Source organism: Canis lupus, chromosome 11 (genome assembly GCF_003254725.2).
Source record: "Canis lupus dingo isolate Sandy chromosome 11, ASM325472v2, whole genome shotgun sequence".
In the NCBI taxonomy this organism is placed as follows: domain Eukaryota; kingdom Metazoa; phylum Chordata; class Mammalia; order Carnivora; family Canidae; genus Canis; species Canis lupus.
In genome coordinates, this window is record NC_064253.1 from 19,583,547 (window position 1) to 19,605,753 (window position 22,207).

The 22,207-nt window shown below is 53.2% G+C and overlaps 1 protein-coding gene across 7 annotated transcripts in view; it reads right to left on the minus strand.

The window, feature by feature from the left end:
• Positions 1 to 18,214, minus strand: part of ACSL6 (acyl-CoA synthetase long chain family member 6) — a 57,905-nt gene extending 39,691 nt beyond the window's left edge. For 3 of the 7 annotated variants that reach the window (XM_025432337.3, XM_025432338.3, XM_025432336.3), the window contains exons 1-2: positions 18,077 to 18,193; positions 789 to 1,009 (exon numbers count right to left, since the gene is read on the minus strand). In XM_025432337.3, coding sequence (XP_025288122.1) covers positions 789 to 1,009; positions 18,077 to 18,125 — 270 coding nt within the window. In that variant the 5' untranslated portion in view covers positions 18,126 to 18,193. Of the gene's footprint in view, positions 1 to 788; positions 1,010 to 6,255; positions 6,422 to 8,516; positions 8,614 to 16,629; positions 16,741 to 18,076 lie in introns of those variants that run through there. The other 4 variants (XM_025432339.3, XM_049116034.1, XM_025432340.3 and 1 more) reach the window with 4 other exon arrangements.
• Positions 18,215 to 22,207: the final 3,993 nt, after the last annotated feature.

Genomic DNA, 22,207 nt, shown 5'->3' on the forward strand with positions numbered 1-22,207 from the left:
AAAATCTTAAAAAAAAAAAAAAGAAGAAGAAGAAAAGGGTGGGGGGGCAGATACTATCCATATCCATTTGCTCATGGACGGTTCTCTAGGACAGAAAACTTGCAGGCAAGGGGAAGAAGGTAGAAGCTTTTCAGTCTGTGACCTTTTATTCTTCTGAAGCATGCATATATTCAAAATGAATAAAGTTTAAGAAAAAGACAATTTTTAAATTTCATAAGCTTAAGAAAAAAAGAAATCTCACTAGTCCTTCTAGAGTTAGCCTGGGATGCCCTTGTCCAGGCTGGGCCACAGCACCTCTTCTTCTAGGTTACCCTCCCTGTAAGTTCATGTGCTCTGGGAAGACGGGGCCATGGGGCAGGCTCAGCTCTGAGTCCCAGCTGTAGACCAAGGCTGGGCACAGGATGAGCCCAGAGTGGGCACAGGGAGACCAAGAGGGGAGTTACCTGGCAGCCCCCTGAGAACCTTAGGTTTTCTACTGAGGAACCAATGATCTAAGGCTTCCCAAGAAGTTGGCAAACTAGAGGTCTGGTGTAAGGCCACGGTCAGGCTCTGCCCAGGGCTCAGTTCCTAGGAAAGCCAGAGGAGCATCTTGTAGGAGACCCTGTTCAAGGCCCCTGGTGGCGGTGGTGGTGGTGGTGGTGGTGGTGGTGGGGTGCTTACTGCTAGCTGCCAGGGGAAAACGAGTTCTCTGCACCATTTGAGGTCAAATCAGCTACAAGTTTGGCTTCTACCTTCAAGATGCCTCTGTCCACTACGTCCCACAGCCCTGCTGCTTCCACACTGCTCACCTCCACTTCCTCTGACTGCATCAGGAGGTTGCATGGTGGTTGTAAGGCCTTTGGCCGGTGAGTGAACCAGTAGGCGAGGATGGCAGCCAGCGCACCCACACTCACGAGGGTAGTGGCTGAGAGGCTGCGGAAAAATTGGCCCAAGTCACCCAGCTCGGGCAGCCGCAGCAACCTCAAGATCTCCTGTGTCTGCATTTTCTCCAGAAGTGAGAGGATGAACTCTGTAGGAAACAAGAGGCAGGTGAGAGAGAAGAGCTGATGGCAGACTAGGGAGGAGTCCCTCCCCTGTCGTTCCATCTATCTTGGATCACAAACGACACCGTGACCTTGGCCAAGCCCTGGCCAAATACACTGTTGGGCAGGCCCTGGGCTAGTTGGGGTGTACCATCTCCTGGTGCAACACAGCATATCCCAGAAGCTGGCCTCCTAGAAAGGCCTTTCCAGGTGACAGGCCAGAGCGCTTAGGAGTCACATTTGACAGTCAGACATCCAACCAGTTTTCCTGAGACCCACAGGCTCAGGCCCCAGGCCATGACTGACAGATGCTTCCGTATCTTGCAGAGGTCAGCATGTGCTCTGACAGCTCTGTACGTAAAGCCTCCTGAGCCCCAGGGTCAGGGTGCTCTGCCTCTCCTATGTAGTCATACCATTTGGCTTATCTTTGCTCCCAGAGTATGAAGAGCACAGTGACCAGAATGAGTGGGGTGAAGGGGTGCCTGGTCCCCCCACTCCATCTCAAAGCTCCTGGCCCCAGGCTCCAACCATGAGGGAGACAGAGAAGGGAAGGAGAGTGGAGCCCCCAACCCATCCTGACAGACACCTCTGGCCCTCATGATATGAGGGCGGTGATCTATCTGGCAAGGGTCCAGTGAGTGATACAGCAGGGGTCCCCCAGGTCCACATCCTGATCTACCACAGGCTCTCCTTAAAGAAAAGTTGGAGCCAAAGTTTTGCCAGGGCCAGAGGTGATGCTGGGGCCAACTTTCTGAGGGAACAGCAGGGTTACCAACAGCAACGGGAGTGAGGTCAAATACAGCTCCCTGGTCCCAGATTGCTGACCGCTGTGCACTGTAGCTCCGCACTGCCGCTGACCAAGTAGCAAGAAGCACGGGTAGCCCCATCATGAACTGGGCCCTAAGCTGTCTTCCCTGTGAACCCGTCTGCTAATGTCCCGAACAAACAGAAGCAGCATAAGGAGCACGTGTTAAACTGATGGGAAGGGAAAGGAACCAAAGTGCAGAGAGAAAGGGCTCAGCAGAGTGCTGTGTGTACTCAGGGTGCCGTGCTTGCCTACCACAGCCCAAGTGGACACAGTGAGCCTATGAGGAGACAGAGTGGATGCCCTAGGGTGGGCAGGGGAAGCATTTCTGTAGGAAGCACTAGTGACTAACTTTGGTTCAGAGAGTAGGTCCCAGGGGCTACCACGTCCTCCTGATGGCCGCTAAGTGAAACAGTGTTAGCAGGGCAGACAGGGCCAGCTGGGCTCAGGGGTCTGTACTTCTCCCAAGACTGACCAGGCATTGGATGATTTATCCTCACTACGGCTTCCTCAGAGTCACTGCCCACTAGGATCTGAGGCTACCAGCGCCACATAACATCTCCAGGTCTGCCAGCCTGATGAGGGCTGGGTAGGCTCCCAGCTGCCCTGCACTATCTACAGCTGCTCTCCTTACTGGCCTTCTACCTTTGGAAGCATGGTTGTGGTTTCCCTTCTTGGAAAACAGTGAGAATCCCAACAGCAGCCACTCTACAGCCACAGGAGATGAACCAAGCAGCAATTGCCTGACCTCTGAGAGAGGAGACATCTACTGAAATTCTGACAATAATATTTGTACTAAACTGTAATAGCACCACACCAGAGATGAGGTCAGTGATGTGCAAAGTCATTGCAGAGAAAACAGGCAAATATTGGTTCAAATTCCTTCTCCTTTACCTATAAACTACACAAGGTTGCACATAACCCATCTCTCTGGACCTCCCCTTGTCTATCTTTAGAGTGGGGATAGTATCACTCAGCCATGTACTCATACTGTATCTGGCTGGCACAGAGGCATGCCACGATTAAACAGATAGCTAAGAGGTGCTGTCAGACCGGGGAGGCTGCTCAGTCCAGGCAAGTCTAAGCACCAGGCAAAGGTGGTCCCTGGGGAGTGGCACAACTTGCTGTCTGAATCCTGGTAACACTCATGAACCACCCATAGACTCTGGGTGCTCCCTGGGGAGCAGAGAAAGTAAGCCCCCAGCCAGCCTGATCATTTTCACTAAGTTCCTGAGCTGGAGACCCAGTTTTACTGGCAGCCTCCTTGAGCTAGATCAGTTTTGAGGCCATCCCATAGGAACAAATCACTCCTGGCATACCGATCACATGAAGGTACCAGCAGAGAAGAGGCCCAACTATGGACCCCAGTGAATTCACCAATGAAAACCACTCTGGGGAAGACCCCCAGCAGGCCACCAGCTAGCTTCCTTGGGACATTTATTTCCCTCAGCCGCAGATATGGAGACCAAGTCACCGCCGTGTCTATCAGGTAAATGACTTTGTATACACATAATAGAAAATCCAGATATACTCATCAGTCTTTGGGGTGGGCTCCTGATGTTTCCTCTAATGGGCTGAACTGAGTCAATGGGCTGAGAAGCCTCTGACAAGCCCAAGAGCTCGGCTATATGGTCCCAAAAATTTTAGAGAGAACCCTGGAAAGATACGTCACTACCAGCAGTCCCTAGCCCTTGGCAGTTGCTCCTGGGTGCTACCCTGCAGCAGAGCATGGCCATTTGCAGCCTTTGCTGCAGTGCTGGGTTTTTCACAGAGCACAGCCCAGAAGGGTCAAGCCATCCATCCACCTACCCAAACCCCATTCACTGGGCAAACCCTCACGTGGTCGCTGCTCTCGTCTGGCCCAGGGCTGGCCCCTGGGATAAGCCAGATGAGGGTCTGCCCTCAGTCCCATGAAAAAGACACATGAAGGAGGGGGCAGTGCTGTGCTGTGCGGTCTGGGCTGTGATCAAGCATGGGGAGCAGAAGAAGGTACCTGACTCAGGTATGGGGAGTCAGGACAGGCTGCTGGCAGGGAGTCATACTGATGCTGAGACAGAAGACAAAGAGGAAAGGAGTGTCCTGAGCAGAGGGAAGAATCACACAAAGGCTAGAGCTGAGAGAGAGAGAGAGAGAGAGCAGGGAGCACTTCACCAGCTGAAATTCCACTCAGGAAATTAAGTCCGAGCCCAGGAAATCTTGTACAAAGGTCAGTGCCACAAGTCTGAGAGGCTGGTCTACTAGGTACATGAGCTCTCAGAAGTCACCAAAGCATCATAGTGCCCAGGAGAGGGAGGAACAGAACTGGTCCGTCTCAACTTCCTCAATTCCTGGTGTCTGGGAAGCCCTTGCAAGGTGGAAACACAGACTCCACTGAGGAAGGTACCTGCCAGTCACAGGTACACTGGGAGCAAGTCAGAGAGCAGAATCCAGACCCCAGACTGCAGCCTCCCAAACCACTACCTCACCTACTACCTACCACCACCCCACTCCTGCCGACACTGGGCTGTCCACCAGAGCCCATGATGTAGCATCAGGCCTGTCACTTGTTTTTCCCCATGTACATCCTAGGGGTGGGCTCCCTCTCACCAACTTCTCCTGGCTGGCTCCTTCTCTCCAGAAAGCCCACTTGTCTGGCTGGCTCATTCTCTCCAGAAAGGGCTTGACTATTCTTCCCCTCAGGTTGGGCCTGCACCTCTGCCTAGTGGGCAGCAACCAAAAGAATCAGTAGTATGCTGCATCACGCCTCTATCTTGCCAGTCTTCTCAGACATAGGGCTGCCTGCATATACCCCGAGGTTCCCTTCAGACCTGGGAGCCACTGCAGGGCAGAGCTACAAACTCAGGTCTTCTGAGGACATGGGCCTGAGAGCCAACCGAGGCCACCAAACCCTTGGCAAGGGGCAAAGTAGAGCCTAGGCCTGGGAGTCTGGTCTCACTTCATTATTTCCCAGGGCCTTGGCCTACTTTGACCTTCACTCCCTCTCTGTTGAACTAGGGTGATGCTCAGGGGTCCCTGGGGTGCCACCAATAGCTGCCTCCTCCCAAGCCCCAGGAGGCTCTCCTGGTTGCAGTGGCATGGGACATGGGTGGGGGGGTGGGCAGTGCCCAAGGGGATCAGTGGTGCCCTGTTGCCAAGTGAGCTGCAGTGTTTGTAAATATCCACCTCGAAGGAGGACGCCGCCCTCAGCCGAACTAGTCTCTCCTCTGGCATATCCCTTGCCTTTTTCTCCTCCCACACAGAACAGTTCAGAATACCACCTGGTGGTACAGGCTAGGAGCCTGGGGTTCCCCCACCATACTATGTCTTCCACTGAGTCAGGGCACACAGGGAAGGTAGTTGATGAGAGGCAGAGCTGTCAGAGCGTAAGAAGGGAGAGAATGGGAGGAAAGAGACCCTGGCGGGAAGCACACTGGCACCACGGTAGCAGGGTGGCGGAGGTAGAGCCCCAGAGCACAGGCCTGGAGCTTGGCTCCAAGAACACTCTGCTGACCCAGCCTCCTAACCGCAGCGCCTTAGACCTTCACAACCTAGCTAGATGGCTCTGCAAGGGCCACCTCCTAAATATCTCTCAAAAGAAACTATTCCTCTTCACCCCCACAGCTCCCAGCCTGGTCCAGCCACCACCAGGTGCAGTCCAATCTCCCACACCCGCCTCCTCACTGGCATCTCTGCACTAACTGGTGCTTACGCTGATACCAAGGTTATTTTCTTGGCACACAGACATGACCATGTCATGCAACTACACAAAGACCTTATCTAGCTCCGTACTACCTTAGGACAAAAGTCCAACTCATCCTGCTGGTACCAGAAGACTCCACGACCCTCAGATCCTTACCGTCGTTTAAAATCACCCAGGTTCCTTGTATATCAGCCTGGAGCGGGGTGGGGCTTCTTGCAGTGAGGTTCTGAGTCTCTGAAAATCTCTGAGGAGTTCAGAAATGGTAGGCAGGTGCAAGGCAAGCCACCAGATCATTAAAGACCATCCTCAACTCCCAATGATAAGCTTCAAAAAGAAAATCACCCCCTCTCCCAGGGACCAGGGTCCCCAGCAAAGAAGCTAGGGAGAGGGCCCAAAGGTGAGTTCTGGTGCTGCATTGACCTGGTGTCAATCTTGACTCAGACTCTTGAGAGCCGTATGACCTTGGACAAGTCACTTTACCCCTCTGGGCCTCTCCTCCAAGAAGCTCATGGACAGAGAATGTGGTGCCAATCACACAGTAAGTGAAACACTCGGTAGGCGGTAGTTAGCTAAAGCAGTTACTCCATCTCTTTGCCAGCCAAAAGGGCTCAAAGTTCACTTGCCAAAGTACATGCAGTGACACCCTACCTTTCCAGAGGGCTCCTGGCACTGGGGAGGCGGCTGAACTGACCCCACCAGTACCAGCCTCCCTTTATAAAGGGCGTGTGGGGCTCAGGGAGAGAGCTTACCACATCTTGAGCAAAGCACAAAAGTGGCGAAGGCCCTGCCCCAAGTCTGCCCCTGGGGACAGCGGATGGCAACAGCCGCCTGCTCCGAGAAGCCGGGTGGCGGTGGAGGCGTTAGCGGAGGTGGCGGAGGCTCCCTGGCGGCCGTGGGAGCAGGTCTGGCCAGGACCTGAGCACAGAACAGCTCTATGAGGAGTTGCCGGCCCCCCCTCCATCTGCACGCGGGGTAGCTCTGGCTCAGATCAGCTTAGAGCCAGCAACCCGCCTTAACCCCCACTCTGCCGGCCGCGGAGCTCCGAGCTCCGTTCGCTGCTTCTCCCCCCACCCCCATCCTGTCTTCATTTCAGGACAGGGTTTGCCAAACGGGTTGCTTAAGGACAAAGCCTCTTTACACGTCCATCTGCGACACCGATGAGAAGCCAGAGCTTCAGGCAGGGGCTGGGGACCTGCAGCAGGCGTGAGTGGTGGAAGTGGTAGGAAGTAGTAGGGAGTGGGGGTAGGGATGCCAGCTCTCTGGCTTGAGCAAGGCATTTGGAGGCCCAGGAGACTCCACCTGTACCCCCCTCTCAGGGGCTGCCTCTACCCCTCGACTCCTCACCACAAGGTCACAACCTGTCTACTTGGGGAGAGGAAGGAAACTGGACACAGTCCCCGATAAAACATCTGCTTAGAGATGCTCTGGACACTCCAGAATAAGGATCAGGTTGGCAGGTGGAAGACATTGGCTTGTCTCCCCTGTAAGACCCTAGGCTAGCACACCAGCCCGTCCCTAATGTCTGCCGTTAGAGATACTGTTTCCTGGCTTACCAGAGACTGGCCATCTTGAACCCAGAATCCACATCCTGGCCTGTTGGGATCAAAGCTGAGCTCTGAACTCTCTTAGCACCTCTGGGAGATATACCAAGATCAGAGGTCCCAGGAATTCCCAGGGCCTCACTCCTGCAAGGTCTGTCTCCAGAGGATAAGGCGTGGGGGTGGGCATCAGATATGGCCATGTCATACTCCTATTTTTGTGACCAGCATGTGGCTGAGCACACAGTGAGAACCTGGTGGCCACTACTGAAGAGTAAAATGCAAATCCAGGCCACAGTAGTCAGCTCACCACCCTCCAGGCCCTACCCACGACTGGTGCTTCCAAGTTGGCCAATACCGGGGCCACCATCCGCCCAAATCCGACCTACCTCCTCAGCAGCAGGACTGTCCCACACCACAGTCCAGGGCTCTGACTCCCTCTTAAGGGGTCATGTGCACAACCTGCTTGGCGAGTCTGGAGCCCAAGAGGCCTTTCAATACTTTCCCTGGGGCTGATGTATGTAGCCTCGCCTGCTCAGCTCCTCACCTGGGGGCAGGCCAGGAGGAGAGCTTCCTGCCTCAGCAGCCCTCTCCTGGAATTTAGCAGGAGCTTACCTGGGCCCCGGGGCCATAGCCTCCTCCAATCCACCCAAGGAGGCTTTAAAATACACGAATGCCTAAGGACCCACCTCCAGCTCACAAAGCTCCTACCTCTTCCTTCTTGGCAGGACCCTTACTTTTCCCTAGGCATCTTCAGAAATGTTTTAAAATAAGACAAAAATCTTCCTTTATTGTTTCTCAGGGCAGCTTTTAGAGCAGGAAATTCAACAGCCACAACCAAGATCCTGGCTGATGGAAAACCACACAGGGTGCCGGGGACACAGAGCCTCAGCAGACACTCTGTCCCGGGAAGGGTGTGGCTCGGTCCCTAGGTCAAGAAAAGGCCAGCTCTCATCATCATCCCTGTGTGACCCTGACATGTAGACACGCAAACACGGCAGCCCACCACTGGTCCACTATCCACCCCATGCTCACCGATAATCATGCTCGTCTCTACTGTGAGAGAGAGGTTTTCTTTCCACCATCCTCTTGGGTTTTAATTAGTCACAGAACCACAGATGATTGGGGCAGACATGGGGCCTAGGGCCTCCCCAACTGGGGAACTGCCAGGTGAGACCCACGGCACATCCCCTGAGAGGCTGGGATGCAGGTTGCTGGGTTACACAGCGACTCACCTGCCGAGCTTCCCCAAGAAGCCTGATGATCACTCTGAGGGTTCAATTAAGCCTCTTCAATGTGGAAAAGCCCACCTACGGTTGGCTGTGCCTGAACCCTGTACCAACTAGCCTGGACTCACCCTGCACATGCCTCCCTTTAGTAATTCGTTTCATCCAGGAAGCAGCCTCACTGCCCTCTGATACCTCCCTGCTTACCCCCCTACCACACCAGCACCTCTAAAGAACCCTACTCACCCAAAGCCCCAGTCAGGGAACATAGGCCCACACTCCTGATAACACTGGGAAGCCAGGCTCAAAGGACACTTTCAGGAACTTTAAAAATACAAGCAACCTTGAGGACAGAGGAGCAAACAGAAACACAGTGTCTTTCATAAGCTTGGAGATAAATGTTGTCCTCACCACAAATCAGGCCCAACTAAAATTTCAGAGCAAAGAGGTGCATCAGAGGCAGCACTCCCTTTGGCAATATTTACAGAATGCAATAGCCAGGGTGATGGTGAGGATGAGGCTCACTGTCCTTCCTTTCACCAAGTCCGAGGACAGCAGGAGGACTTGGGGATGCTGGTGAGGGTCACCAGTGCCACAAGAACAGAGGGACACCCCTGGCCAGGCCCCACTGTGCAGGGAGCCAAATCCTGTGGCTGCAACTTGATCCTTTCCCCTCCCAGCCAGTACGTTTTAGGACTGTCAGTGTCCTGGCCTCAGAACCAGTGATTTGTTTCCGTCACCAGCCCCAACTGAGAACACACAGCAAAACTTACAGGCTCAAGCCCAAGGGCCTACAGGCCACTCCTGGCAGGACCAGGGTCTTAGAGCTCACTGCGGCGGCTGCTGCACCAGATGTGGGTCCTGCTAAGATATGGTTGTGGTCATGGAGGTAGGGGGAAAAAGAGAGGGTTTTGCTTGCCTGCCTGTTCACTCTGGAGCATCCGAGGACACCTTGCCCAAGAAAAACAAACACACAAAAGACAGAACCCAAGATGCATCCTGAGACAGGGATGCGGAGCAAGGAGGGAAGCAGAATCGGATGGGAAGGAGTGTTCTGAGAAGGGGACACAGTGATGGAAGTGGGTTGGTAAGCCGTAGGAAGAACTTGTAAGATGTTGAGGCTCTTAGGAAAGAGGCAGGAGTCTGGCTGCATTGAGGAAAGGGACAGTGAGCTGAGGCTGGAGGGACAGCACGTGGCTGCTGAAGAGAAAAGACTGTCATGGGACTGTGTATAGGCCTCGTGCCTTCGGGGTCACAGCCATAGGCTACAAGAACCCACCAGCTCCTAGCACCTGGGGTTTTAAGAAGCAAAAGTGCCCTGGGCAAGCTGTGCCTCTAGATCCCTAACCAAGGGACTGGGGCTACAGCCAGGAGCCCACAAGTCTCCCTCCCAACCATTCTAAGTGCCACTGTTTGTTTTTTTTTATGTTTTTTTGTTTTTGTTTTTGTTTTCTTCCCCCCCACAGGATAGACAATGAGCAGAGAAGAAAGTTTGGCCTTTGGTTAGAGGTAAATTTTCTGGAAAATTTGATAAACAGCTTAATTTCCTGGCTTCCTTGTACTCTGACAATGTTCCTTTTCTGAATGCCACAAAAAGAAACAAATCTGAGTTTCACTCAGTTCAGCAGAAGGCCATGCTTGTCAGTGGGACCCTGCCACCTCCCGAATCATCCCTCTGGAGGCCAGGGCCACACAGCAGCTGTCTCTTGCTGCCCTGCACCTGCCAAGTCCTGTTCTCTGGCCCATGAGGGGCTATGGTGTCCACAGGGTTAATGCCAGGCTCAAGCAGCCCAGCCCTCAGCTGGGCAGGGAGCATTGAGAACTCAGGCCTCCTTTTCAAGGCCAGGATGAATGGGGAATATGCAAATACCCGCCTCCCGAGGAGTGCAGGGGAGGGCCTGGTGCTGTATCTTTCCACTCTGGGGCTGTCACATGAAAGGGTTTGTATTCCTGCTGCTGGCTCCGGCGCCAGACTGGGGCTGTTCTCACCAGAAAACAAAAATCTCTTTCAGACTCAAGCAAAACGAGGTCCTGGCTGGCCTGGCAAGGCTGTTGGACGTTGTTCACACTGACCCACCGAGAGCACCCATCACTTGGATTCTTCCTGAACCCACCACCTTTCCAGAAGGAGCCAGAGGCCTCTGTGGCCCCCAGGAGAACAGTATGTCAGGTCAGGGTGGGTGGTATCAAGAAGTGGAACTGGTTGATAGTGATCAACTCAGTGATTCTGAGGCTCTGCTGGTTTTCTGCCCGTTGCCAAAATAGAAATGGCTGGGTCTGAGGTCACCATCTTTTAAATATGAGGGAACACCGCTGGTAATTCTCATGGTGTTGATGGTGGTTAAATATGGAGAAAGAAAAAGGAAGAAAAATGTGATGGTAAACAAAAGACCTTGCAGCACACAGAGAGGGCTTGTAAGAACGGAGACCACGAGCATCCTCAGCCTGGCTTGCAGGGTGCTGGTGCTGCTGCTGCTGCTGCTGCTAAAAGCGCCCTCAAGCTGTGGGTGGGGTTCCTGGTAACCCAGACCCAGTGTGCGAAATCACAAGCTTCTGGGACACTCCAGGGTTTGGATTCCATCCTCAAAGCAGGCCCCACGACAAGATCAGACTTCAATTTTGTTCAGACTTCCAGAGACCGGAAATGCTGCTTTTCTGATACCTGAACATCACCAAAAGTTGTCTTTTATCTACAGCACAGATCTTGTACCCTATGAAGTATGGATGCTACTCAGACTCCCATTAACTGGAGATAGTGACACTGGGAGATCTCAAACACACACATGATGGTTTAGCCTGAGGAGAAAGCTAGAACAAAACCAGTTCAGGAACTGATTCAGAACCAATCGGAGGTCTAGAGGATGCTCTGCAGATTCCCTGCTATCCAAGGGAAACAGGCCCAGTCAGCTTCTCAGCCCAAAGAAAATGCCCATCTTGGATGAGCATCCACTGCTGGTCCCACCACAGGTCTCCCTTCTATAGACTGGGGCTACACGGTGCACCCATGAAGCCAAGAAGCCAGGCATGTCTGAGAGTGTTTAATGGAGTTCCTTCTGGGAGGAACAGGATGCAGAGGAGGAGGAGGAGGAAGGGGAGGCAAAAGGACACTTCAGTACAGATGGAAAGGGTGCTTCCCGGGTCACAGCCTCTCCTGATATCAGACCTGTGGTAAGGAGATCAGGGACATACATACCCCCACCTCCCACCAGCTCGCTGGCCAGAAGCTCTGTCCTCCCTTTCTTTCTACCACTCCAGGTACAGCAAGGCTTGTGGAGAGAGCCTGCAGGCAGGGAGGGAGGGGTGCTAAGTATGGGTGAGCTGAGAGTGTCCCCTAGAGAGCCACATCCAAATCATCTGCTGGAAGTTACTATCACCATTAACACTGAAGTTTGCCAGACACTAAGCAGGGTCCTGGGGTTAGTGGCTTCAGACAGTCCCACTTCTAGGGACCATAGCAGAGGTGCCAGAAGCATGGCTCCTTCCAAAGTTCAGGGGTCACTGCAGGCTAAGATGGGTCTCAGTGAGGCCCTCCTCTCCATGTTGGTAACTGCCTTCCTCTCACTGGCCTCTGGAGCCTCAATATCCAGCCTCTGGCCAGCTAACCTCCCTATCTAATCTCCCTGGGAGGCCCGTATTCCACCCTGCCGCCCCACCTCCAACTACCTTCCCTGACCTCTGACTGTCCTTGCTGTGTCGCCTTGCCATCCAATCTCTGATTGACCTCACTGTCCCTCCCAGTGACCCTTCTACCTACTTGACAGGATCTGCAGTCACAGACTACAGTGGTCTATAGCCAAGGCTAAGGCAGAGGTCAGGCGTCTGATTGGAGATACTCAGCCCCAACAACAATCCACAAGTTGGAGGGAAACACAGGGCTTTGTATTAGGGCTGAGTCCTGTTTGGTTCCTTGAGATCCACCTGCTGTGCTGGTGGTCCAGGCAGATACTGTGTGCTGGGAACAGGGCAGGGTTCCTGGGGTCGGTTAATGATCTTGGCCCCAGAGCTCCCCATTCCACCTGGGCCTGCCTGTCATCTCCCTTCTCTCCAACAGCCGTCTATCATTGGGTCTGTTCCTGGCTCCAATGGGTATCATTCGGATTTGCTTATCCTGGGGTCAGAAAGTGGAGATGCTGACTATTCCCTCACTGGCACCATCCTGACCTCGCTTCTTGCTCTAAAGCCCTCAGAAGATAGCTCTCTCAGAACGCAGGCCTGAATGGGCAGATAGGAAATCAGAGGCTAGCTTTCTCGATTCTCCACAGACACTCCCAGCTAAATGCCTGGACTAGCTGTCGGGAGAGGAAAGATGTCTCCAGGCAGAGCAGGTGAGTAAGCACAGGTGGGACTTCTTGGGATTCAAAATCCTTCAGGCTCTGAGATTACAGGCTCTAGGATAGTAACTTCCCTCAGAACACACAGCTCAGCTTGGTTCAGAATTTGTCCCAACCCACTTCCCATCTTTCTACTTCTGCCTGTCACAAACCCCCAAGCCTCAAACGAATCAGAAGCCACAAAAAGGAACCAATTCTGGGAATGACTCACCCACTACTGGCTTCCAGAGCAGGCAAACAATGGTGGGAGACCAGCCTGGGCATCCTGAAGGACACCCTAACGGCCCAAAGTGGCACCCGTGAGGCTCAATGAGTGAGTAGTGAGGACTCTGGTCAGACCAAGGCAGAAAATGGGGTCATCACACCGGCCCATCCAGTGAGCTGGGGACTCAGGCTGGGACCTGCTCCCTGCTCTGCTAGGCCAGAGCTCCCAGCCTACCGGAGCTCTAAGGATACAAAAGGACCTTGCCCCCAGAATAGAATATCTTCTACAAAACCAATCACCAGTAGTGATGGGTTTCATCTTCTTTCCTTCTTGCTTTCCTTCTTCTTTCAGCAAATACTTTTGGAGTACCTCCTTCTGTTCTGGGGTCTTAGCACTAAGGTTCCCCAGGGAAGGCATAACCTGTCCTGCCTGCAAGGAGTTCACATCTGCTTCCCCCCCAACACACACACTGCATCTACCACATTGCCACCACCCCCAGCTGGCCATAGAGCCTGGCATCTAGTAGGAGCACATTCAAATTCTGTTATTTGCTAATCAATTTGTGATTAGCTTTTTATAAGAAAACAGCTTATAAAACACATCATTATTAAAATAAATTGTTCTCACAGAATTCTTCATTTCATTAATTTATGCAATAAATACTGGTACACACTGTGCCTGGCCTGGACTGGGGAGCACACGGGAGAAACTCTGGTCCCGCCCTCTAGGAGATCACAGTATAGGAAGCCAACAACTGCAGTCAGTGGATAAGGTGCCACTAGGCAATGCATGTGGTATATGGAGCATAGAGGTAGTGTCACCTTGGTCACCCACATGCCCAGTTTGGGCTGTTTCTTTGACGTAGCCACTAGATGGAACAAAGCCCAGGCTGCCCGGGCTGGTATCCTAGGGCCTGCAGAATCCAGCCCTGGTGACCTCACTGGTCAAGCAGAGTGTCCCTAGATTTCCTTCACTCCTACAACCAATCGTTCCTTATACTGGTCCTTCTGCCTGGAATGCCTTGTTTCCCTACTCCCTTTCTGCATGTCAGAACCCTGAAGCTACTTTAAGGAAAACCTAGCTCAAGTTAACAATTAAGAGGACCCTTCCTGTGTGCTAGCCCTGCCCTTGGCACTTTATGCCTGTCCTCTCTTTAAACCCTCTCCATTTGAAAAGACCACTCCCTTGCTTGTGCCCACTGACAAGCCTGCTGGAGGGCTCAGGCCCTGGCTGCTCATACTGGTGGTCCCTCCCTGGACTGAAAGTCTGAGAGCATGGTCTGGCTCATAACTCTTAGGAGCTGCTTTCCCTCTGAACATCCTTGAGTCTCAATGACTCATCTATTAAATGGGGATCATTAACAGCACCACAGTGTTGTGGGAAAGATTAAATGAAAGCTTAGGGAATTGTAGAATATTGTGCTTGGCCTGGTAGGTGCTCAGAGAAACAGCAGTCAAATCAGTACATTTATAACAAGATTCCCCCTGCCCTTAAAACAACCCCCCTCCCACAGTAGTTCATTCAATGAATATTTGAGCGCCTACTATGTACCAGGCTAATTACATGGCTAATTACAAAGTACAGCTTGTGCTACACAAACACCAGTAATTTTTGCCTTTTTGCAAACAAGTCAGAACCTTATGCTCACTTATCCTGCTTGCTATGTGTATGGGACAGCCCTGGGTCCCATTGGGGCCTGTAGCCAAGCCTAAGTCAGTCTTCTGAAGGTCAACCTAAGAGCCCTTATAATCACGTGGGACAGAAAACCAGCCAGATAGCTCAATGGCCAGGTTCTGACGCCCTCTGGTGTCTGTGTGCTGTCACTGGTAGGACCCATGTACCCTACCACAGGCTGGGGAAGAAGATAAGGTGCTGAGGTCAGAATTCTCCCATGGGGCAGTGCACTAGGTACAAATCTAAATTTTCTTTTGTAAGGCATGCCCTCAGGTGTTCTGCCTGCAGCTCCACAATGTGTCAGGACCATAAGTGCTTTCTTGGGTCCCCTGAAATGGCTCCAGATCTCACACTAGTCTTCCACCCTAATGGGAGCCTGGAATCAGGTGAAGATTTGACAGGGCTGAACTAAACCAGGCTGTACAAGTCTGCACCTGTCTCAAGACACTTACAGCCAGATGGCTGCCACACCAGTCTCTGCCACCCGGGCCAGCTCCCATTCCCCAGGGTCACAGCTTGGGCCTCCTACTTTCCCTTCCAGGAGCCCAGCCTCGACCACAGGCACATCTAAATCTTATCCAAAACATCAACAGCCTCTCTGCGCTCTACCAGTCTCCCCCTGCTGGCGCAGCCTGGCTACTGCAGGTAAACGGAGAGCTCCTCTGCAGAACACCCTTTCCTCCAGAATCCTCTGCTATCCAGACTCCATCCTTCTCCCACAACCTAGGCTCCAGGAGCACAAGACTCTGAAGACCCACTCCCCACAATTCATCCTGTACACCTTTTCTGGCTTGACTTTCTCTACCTGGAGTTTGGCCTATCTGCTTCTGACAAACATCCCTGTATGCTGCAGAAACCTTATCAAGATGACACCAATGGTCAGGTATATGGTTGAGCAGAATGGATATTGTCCAAGGTCATGGGGCTGTCCAACCCTCAAGGAACGACGCCCTTTCAGAAATTCATCCACTAAGGGCAGTGCCTCTTTCTACTTTGCCCTACGGTGCCATATGGCCAGGCAGGAGTGCCAGTCCATTGCTCCCACAGTCCTCTGAATGCTCATGGCACTGAGACCAACCATATTTTCCCCAGGCCAGGTTCAGCATCTGACTCAGATCTATTTTCTTTGTTCCTTTGCTTACTATGCAGCACACAGGTGGAATCTGGGTTGGCCCAGGATTCAGTGATGGCCTCTTCAGTGGGGAATAGGACAGATGCAGCTCTTGTTCTTCTAGGGCTCAGAGCACATGGCTACCTCCCCCAGACAGACAGTTCTTCCTCCAGGTAGCTTCCTCCTACCCTTCATATCAACCTCTCCCGGCAGTCCCTTGCGGGGCAGCCCTTGTCTCCTTAAGGCCAGAATGGGTGGGAAAAGCACATAACTCTACTAAAGAGTGACATCACCTTGAGGGCCATGTCCTGTTTCTAGCTGAGCCAAAGGTATTTATCTGACAGCTGCCTAGGGACCCTGGAAATTACCAGGCCGAATGTGTTGTCAGTCTTAGCCTAGGGTTCTCTTTCTCCCCAGAGAAAGGCTGAGGTCTGGGCAAAGTCCCAAACAAGGTGGACACACAATCTGGGAATGCCCCCATACATGTATGGGGTATTCCATCAAATAATCACTACTCAGTCTCTAACTTTTGCACCAAGTGTGGCATCTTTGAGTAATTTCCTATTTGCACTGAGAAGCTTGCCCTGTATGGAAACAGCTGCCACCTGCACCAAGAGTCTCCTTCCCTGACCACTCCAAGGCCTCTGTACCATCCCATTCGGGGAGGCATATGATCACTTTGGGAATTGTTCCACAAGGAAGCAGGACAGAAGGCCACTTTGAGTCAGGGTCTGCCAAAGCCCAATTTCAGACAAGGACCCAATACTGTGAGAGGCTTTTTCTCAAAGGCTGCTGATTACGCCTGGCACATGTGGCCCTGCAGTCTCCAGACAACTAACTCCCTGTAGCTGCAGAAGACCAAGGTTCCAGGGTTCCAGAGAGCTGCCCTTGGACCCATGGCCAGGTGAGGGCTGACTACAGGTAGAGCAAAGCGTCCTGGCACTAGGGAAAGGCCCTGAGACCACCACCCAATAAATGGGGGCTGTTCCTATCACCATCATCAACCTTATCATTATTTTGGTAACTTCTGCCTCTTACCTGTGATCCCAGCTCTAGTCCAGATCTTGCCTGCTGGATGAGCACGTCAGGCCCAGAGTGGCCCTGCACAGCCTGTCCTCAGACACCAGCAGACAGAAGGAGCTTAGGGAGCTGAAGGGATTAGAGAGGCCTCACTCACTCCCCTGCTCAGGGGAAGTGTCCCTGTGGCCCAACTCAGGGCAGTGGGGGGAGGGGGGCGTTGGAGGTAGGGGTGGTGGTGGTGGTGGTGGTGGTGGTGGTGGTGGTGGTGGTGATTACCTGGCCCACCAATTCTCAAGGTTCAGGCCTGATACCGCCATGCACTTAGCAATGATTGATCAATTAAAACCTCACATTAGATCCCACTCTGCCAGATACTACCCATGTCACACTGGGCAAGTCAATTAACCTCTGAACCTCAGTTAGAAAGGGAAAGCACCACGAAACTCCTACTATTTGCTGTGAATTTTGAATAATATATTTAAAGTTTCAGGTAAGGATCTCAAAAGGGTCGGCTTCCCCTCTTTGGCTCAAAAAGAACCCTTATTACTTTCTCTGATGCTGCAGTTTGAATGTGAAATAATTATAAACATTAACATTCATAGTCTTTGCTCTGGACTAGGGCCCTTTGGAGGCCGGTTTAAGGTTCCGAAACATTTCACATACCTTATCAGCCTTAAATCTGCACATGGGCAGCCGGAAGTGGAGACCCTTTAGTGGTATTATACCCTGGAGGAACCCGAGTCTCTCAGAGGGGACTGGCTGGTGCAGGCAGCAGAACTGGTCGATGAATGGGCCTGTGGTGAGACCCCAGGTGTGTGTGTGTGTGTGTGTGTGTGTGTGTGTGTGTGTGTGGCTGGGGAGGAGGAGGGAGGAGTGCTGGGCGGGGATTCAGAGAGGGTCCCCATAGCGCCCTAAGAGAATGCAGGGGCGAGTCGCTGACTCCCGCGAGGGGGAGGGGAGCAGGCTGGGAGCAGTGGGGACACAAGCACTGTGCAGAGCTAAGGAGTCAGGTGAACACCTTTTTACAGAAACCTGGTGAAAATTTCTGGCTCAAGGGTGGGCAGTGAGGGGTCTTGAGGAGACCCCTGACAGGAAGCCCCAGGTCAGTACTGGTTACGCCTCGGACCCGCAGCAGATCGTCCGGGACCAACACCCTACGTTTCTGGATACTGGGGATGGATGGACAAGGATGCACCATGTCCGTCCTTTGGGGTCGGGTGGGCTCGGCCTAGTCTGATCACTGTTGGGACGGTGCTGGCTCCCAGGGGCGAGGGTGCGAGAACCGGAGCTAGGTGGTCGTGGGGTCCTGAGAGCAAGGCCCCTCATTCCCGCACACCGAGCTGCTCCTCCGGGGGGGCCAGGGCTGGAGGCTTTGCGGGGACCGGGGGGCTCTTTTCCACCCGGGCCGAGACCCCACGGCGCGCCGGGGATGGGAGTCCGGGACGAGGACAGGACGGGCACTTACCCGCGAACAGCCAGAGGGATCCCCCAGAGACGAGGAAGAAGGTCAGCATGTCGGTCAGCGGGGCTCGGCCTGGCCCGCACGGCCTCCCGGCCCGCACCCGCGCCCGCGCCCGCGCCCGCGCCCGCACCCGCCCCCCGCAGCCCCAGCAGTCGCCGCGCCGCCGCCGCCGGGTATTTTTAGCCCCCGCCCGCCGCCGCCGCCGCCGCCGCCGCCCGCTCCGCAGCGCCCCCCCGCCCCGCGCCGCTGCGGAGTCCGGGCAGGAGGGGGAGGGCGCGGCGCGCGCCTCGCACCCGAGCCCCGCGCCAGCCGCGCAGCCCGCCCGGTCCGGGGCCCCCGCGCTGCGAGCCGCGTCGGAACCGCCGAGGCCGGGGGGAGGGGCCGGCGCCGCGCCGACCCGCCTCCCGCGGCGCCCCCGCCCCAACGTCAGGACCCGGCGTTCTGGGGAAACGGGCAGGAGGGGGGCGCACCGAGACGCGCGGGGACGCGGCGCCGCGCCCACCCCTCCGCTGCGCGCCCCTCGCCCCGCGTGACCCTGCCTTTGATCGCCGGGCAGGCCGGGGGCGGGGGGCCGGGCGCGGCGAGCCCCGGGTCTAGGAGGCACACGTGTCTGCGGGCCGGTTCTCGGTGACCCACGTTTGCAGCCACCGGGAGCCTCTGGGTGCCAAGTCCGCAGCACAGTGAGGAGAGAAGTGGTGAGGGTCTGTGGAGGCCCTGGCAAACAAACGGACTACCAAGCAGGATGAGTGCCCACATTCCCTGGGGACCCCAGACCTCAGATCTCCCCTTCTGGGAAAGTTGGATCTGAGGCCACCAAGGTCACAGGAGGCTCCGTGTAGTCACAGCCTCCCACATGAGGCCACTTGGAATCACAGGTGTTTCTTGAGGACACGGGCCATCACGGTCTAGATGCATAGCTATTTGTAGCACACGAGGCCTTAAGAAGCCCCTCATAGCTACAGTGAATGGCTACGCAGCCACCCACAACCGCATATGGCCACACTGCTGGCTGAGCGGTTGGACACTTTCTGTTTCAGTGTCTGGGATGGAAGGAGAAAGCCCAGTTGTACATTCTTCCAAAAGAATAAGTGTAGAATAAATGTAGATCTCCTGGTGGGCCCTAGTGGGATTTCAAGGTCACTTCCTCCCAACACCCTCGCCTGGGTTGCCTATGTCCCACCAGGCATCCAGCACCGAGGACAGCGCTCAAGCAGCCCAACCAAGAGTCTATGCAACTCTCCCAGGCCAGGCACTAGCAGACCCAGGAAGAAAAGAGTAGGAAACCAGAGAACAGATGTTAGGTGGCAGAGAGTGGAAGAGCCAAAGGTCTATTCAGACCCACCAGAGACCACCTTCCCTTTGTGGACATGTGCTCAACAACTTAGCAGTTAGGGTGTGAGTTTCTGCCGGGGCTTGTGCCTGCAGTACTAGTATATGGCATATGTGTGCCCTGCCCTATCCATATACACCCTGTAGGTGCAGACGTGCAGACGTGTGCCTCTGAGACATTTCCCATGTTTACAATAGGACCTTCCACCTTCTTTCCCATCGCAGGATTTGGACTCTTTGGGAGACATGCTCCTGCCAGAACTCAGGCACAGCCTAGCAGGGACTTTGATGGAATCTCTCATGCTCCAGGCTTGGAAGGCTCCTCCAAAAGGGTGTCACATGTTTGTCTGTCAGAATCCCCCCCACCCCACCAACTCCCACTGGCAGCAGGTTAACTGAAGACCTACTGGTTCTCAAAAGGAGACCCAGGGGAAACCAGAAGGCTGGGCAGAAAGAAGGTATCTTTCCAGATCAGATTAGTCTAGAGAGATGGGCAGACAATCTCTCCATAGGGCAGAGGGCCAACAAAGAATTTCTCCATGGAGCAGGTGGCCCAGAAACCATGCTGCTAGCCCCAGGCCCTGCCGTCCTCTATAACACTCAGGTGCAGAAATGCTCCAGGCCCTTGCGTGGCTCCTGGCAGCCTCCTCTCCAGAGTGATGTCATGGGACACATTTAGCCTGGCCTCCTGCAGGATGTTGCATCCAGTTACTCTTCCTACAGATGTCTCTGCTACTTGTGAATAATTCGATTAAAAAAAAAAAAAAGAGCTGTAGCTGTGATAAATTACAGCTTAACTGAGTAGTTTTCTGTTTTCTTTGAGCATGGCTTACTTCCCCCTACTCCCTGAGTATGTGGGCCTGGCTGTGGGATCATGGGCCAGGTATCCTTCCTCTTTGGGCCTATTCCTACCTCTGGCTATAGGGACTTTCTCTTTTCTATCCTTGGCTCCAGAGGCTTCTTTCCACCTCTGTGGGTGTCCATTTATGGACCTTCATTAGGCCTCAGCAATTGCGACTGTAAGGCATCCAGACTGCGTGGTTATGGCAGACATGGAACCCAACAAGAGGGGACCCAGGGCCCAGAGATACATAGGCCAGGCCGGAGGGCCCTTGGACTTCTTTCTTAGCAAGATCAGTCACATTAGTGGCCAATTCTGTTCACATCTGTCTCCTCTTGACTCAACACCTCTGAAAGAGCAGGCAGGTAGGATTCTGATCAAGTTTTCAAACCCTGGTCCAGAGAATGCAGAGAACATTATCTTCTTCAATAGACTAGGAGACCTATGACTAGTGAACAGAACATCTGCCTCAGGTCATACAGCAGTTCTGACCTTTAGACTCCCATTCTTTCATTCTTTCATTCATTCACTCATTCAGCTAATGTTCACTAACATGTTTGGCCCCCTGCTGGGAACCAAGGAGGAAAAAGGCAAATAGGAAACAGGGGTAATAAGCAGTACAGGAGGTGAGTAGGAAGACACACATTTGATCCTAGCCTAACCCAGGGGAGACATCCTGAAGGAGGAATTATTTGAGTGGGGCCTTAAATCTTGCCAGGCACCAAAGTGGAGCAAAAGACACCATTCCCAGTCTTGGCTGTAGTTCTGTCATACTGTGCAGCCTTGGGCAAGCTTTTGTCCCTCTCTGTGTCCCTTGGCACAAAGAATGGCTTATGTAGAGGTTTCTGAGCTTCAGGACTAACTAGCCATGACTCTGTTGCCTCTTTATCATCACAAATGGCTACCATCTGGTCTGTGAGGCCCAGTGCCCAACACTCTGTGGCTAGCCTGAAGTGGCCCTAAGAGCAAGTGAAGGGTGGGCTCAGCCACTCTGAGCTCGGGTTTTCCTGAAGCTGGGACATCTGAGCCATGCTTCTCTGACAGTAATGGACCCTCTGTTTTTGTTTTTTAATCTCCAACATTTTTTAACACTCTCTCTTTTTTTTAATTTTTATTTATTCATGATAGTCACACAGAGAGAGAGAGAGAGGGGCAGAGACACAGGCAGAGGGAGAAGCAGGCTCCATGCACCGGGAGCCCGGCGTGGGATTCGATCCCGGGTCTCCAGGACCACGCCCTGGGCCAAAGGCAGGCGCCAAACCGCTGCGCCACCCAGGGATCCCATTAACACTCTCTTTTTATTTTGATAGTCTCCCACATAGTAAGTACCTCTTCCCCAAGGTAGAATCCAAAAAAGGCTCTTTTTTAGCCTCCTTTGCAGGAAAGGGTAGATAAGTGACTTAGACCATGACAATGAGATATATACCCTTGTAAAGCTTTGGATTCAAAAGCCAGCAATAAGCAAGAGGAAGTCCTATATGTGGGCCAATTAAACTGAGGAATCTGACTCTTTTTCTTGAAGCTTCCCCCAAATTCTGTGAGCTACCTAACATTCTTTAATGTGTTCTTTTTCTGCTTAAAATAGTCAATATGGATTTTGTTGCTTGAATAGTCAAGAACTCAGACTGACCTACTGACTATCCCACTGCTAAAGATCTTTCTAGACCTTACAGCATGATGTTCCCACACTCCTATCCCTGCATACATGAGGAAATGAAAAGCTCTAGCTGGAGGGCCTGTGGGAAGCTGAGCCTGATTTTTGTTTCTCTTCACTCTGACAATTACAATTCTCAAAAGCTGAGCCAGAAGTTGAAACTCTATCCGGATCAAAGGCTTGGACTATATGATAAAATAGTTGTAGAACTACAAACAAGCTTCAACCCATGTCTTTTATTGAATAGTAGTAGTCCCTCCACCAGATTAATAAAACTGTTCAATGTAGAAATTTTAGAAAATACAGAAAA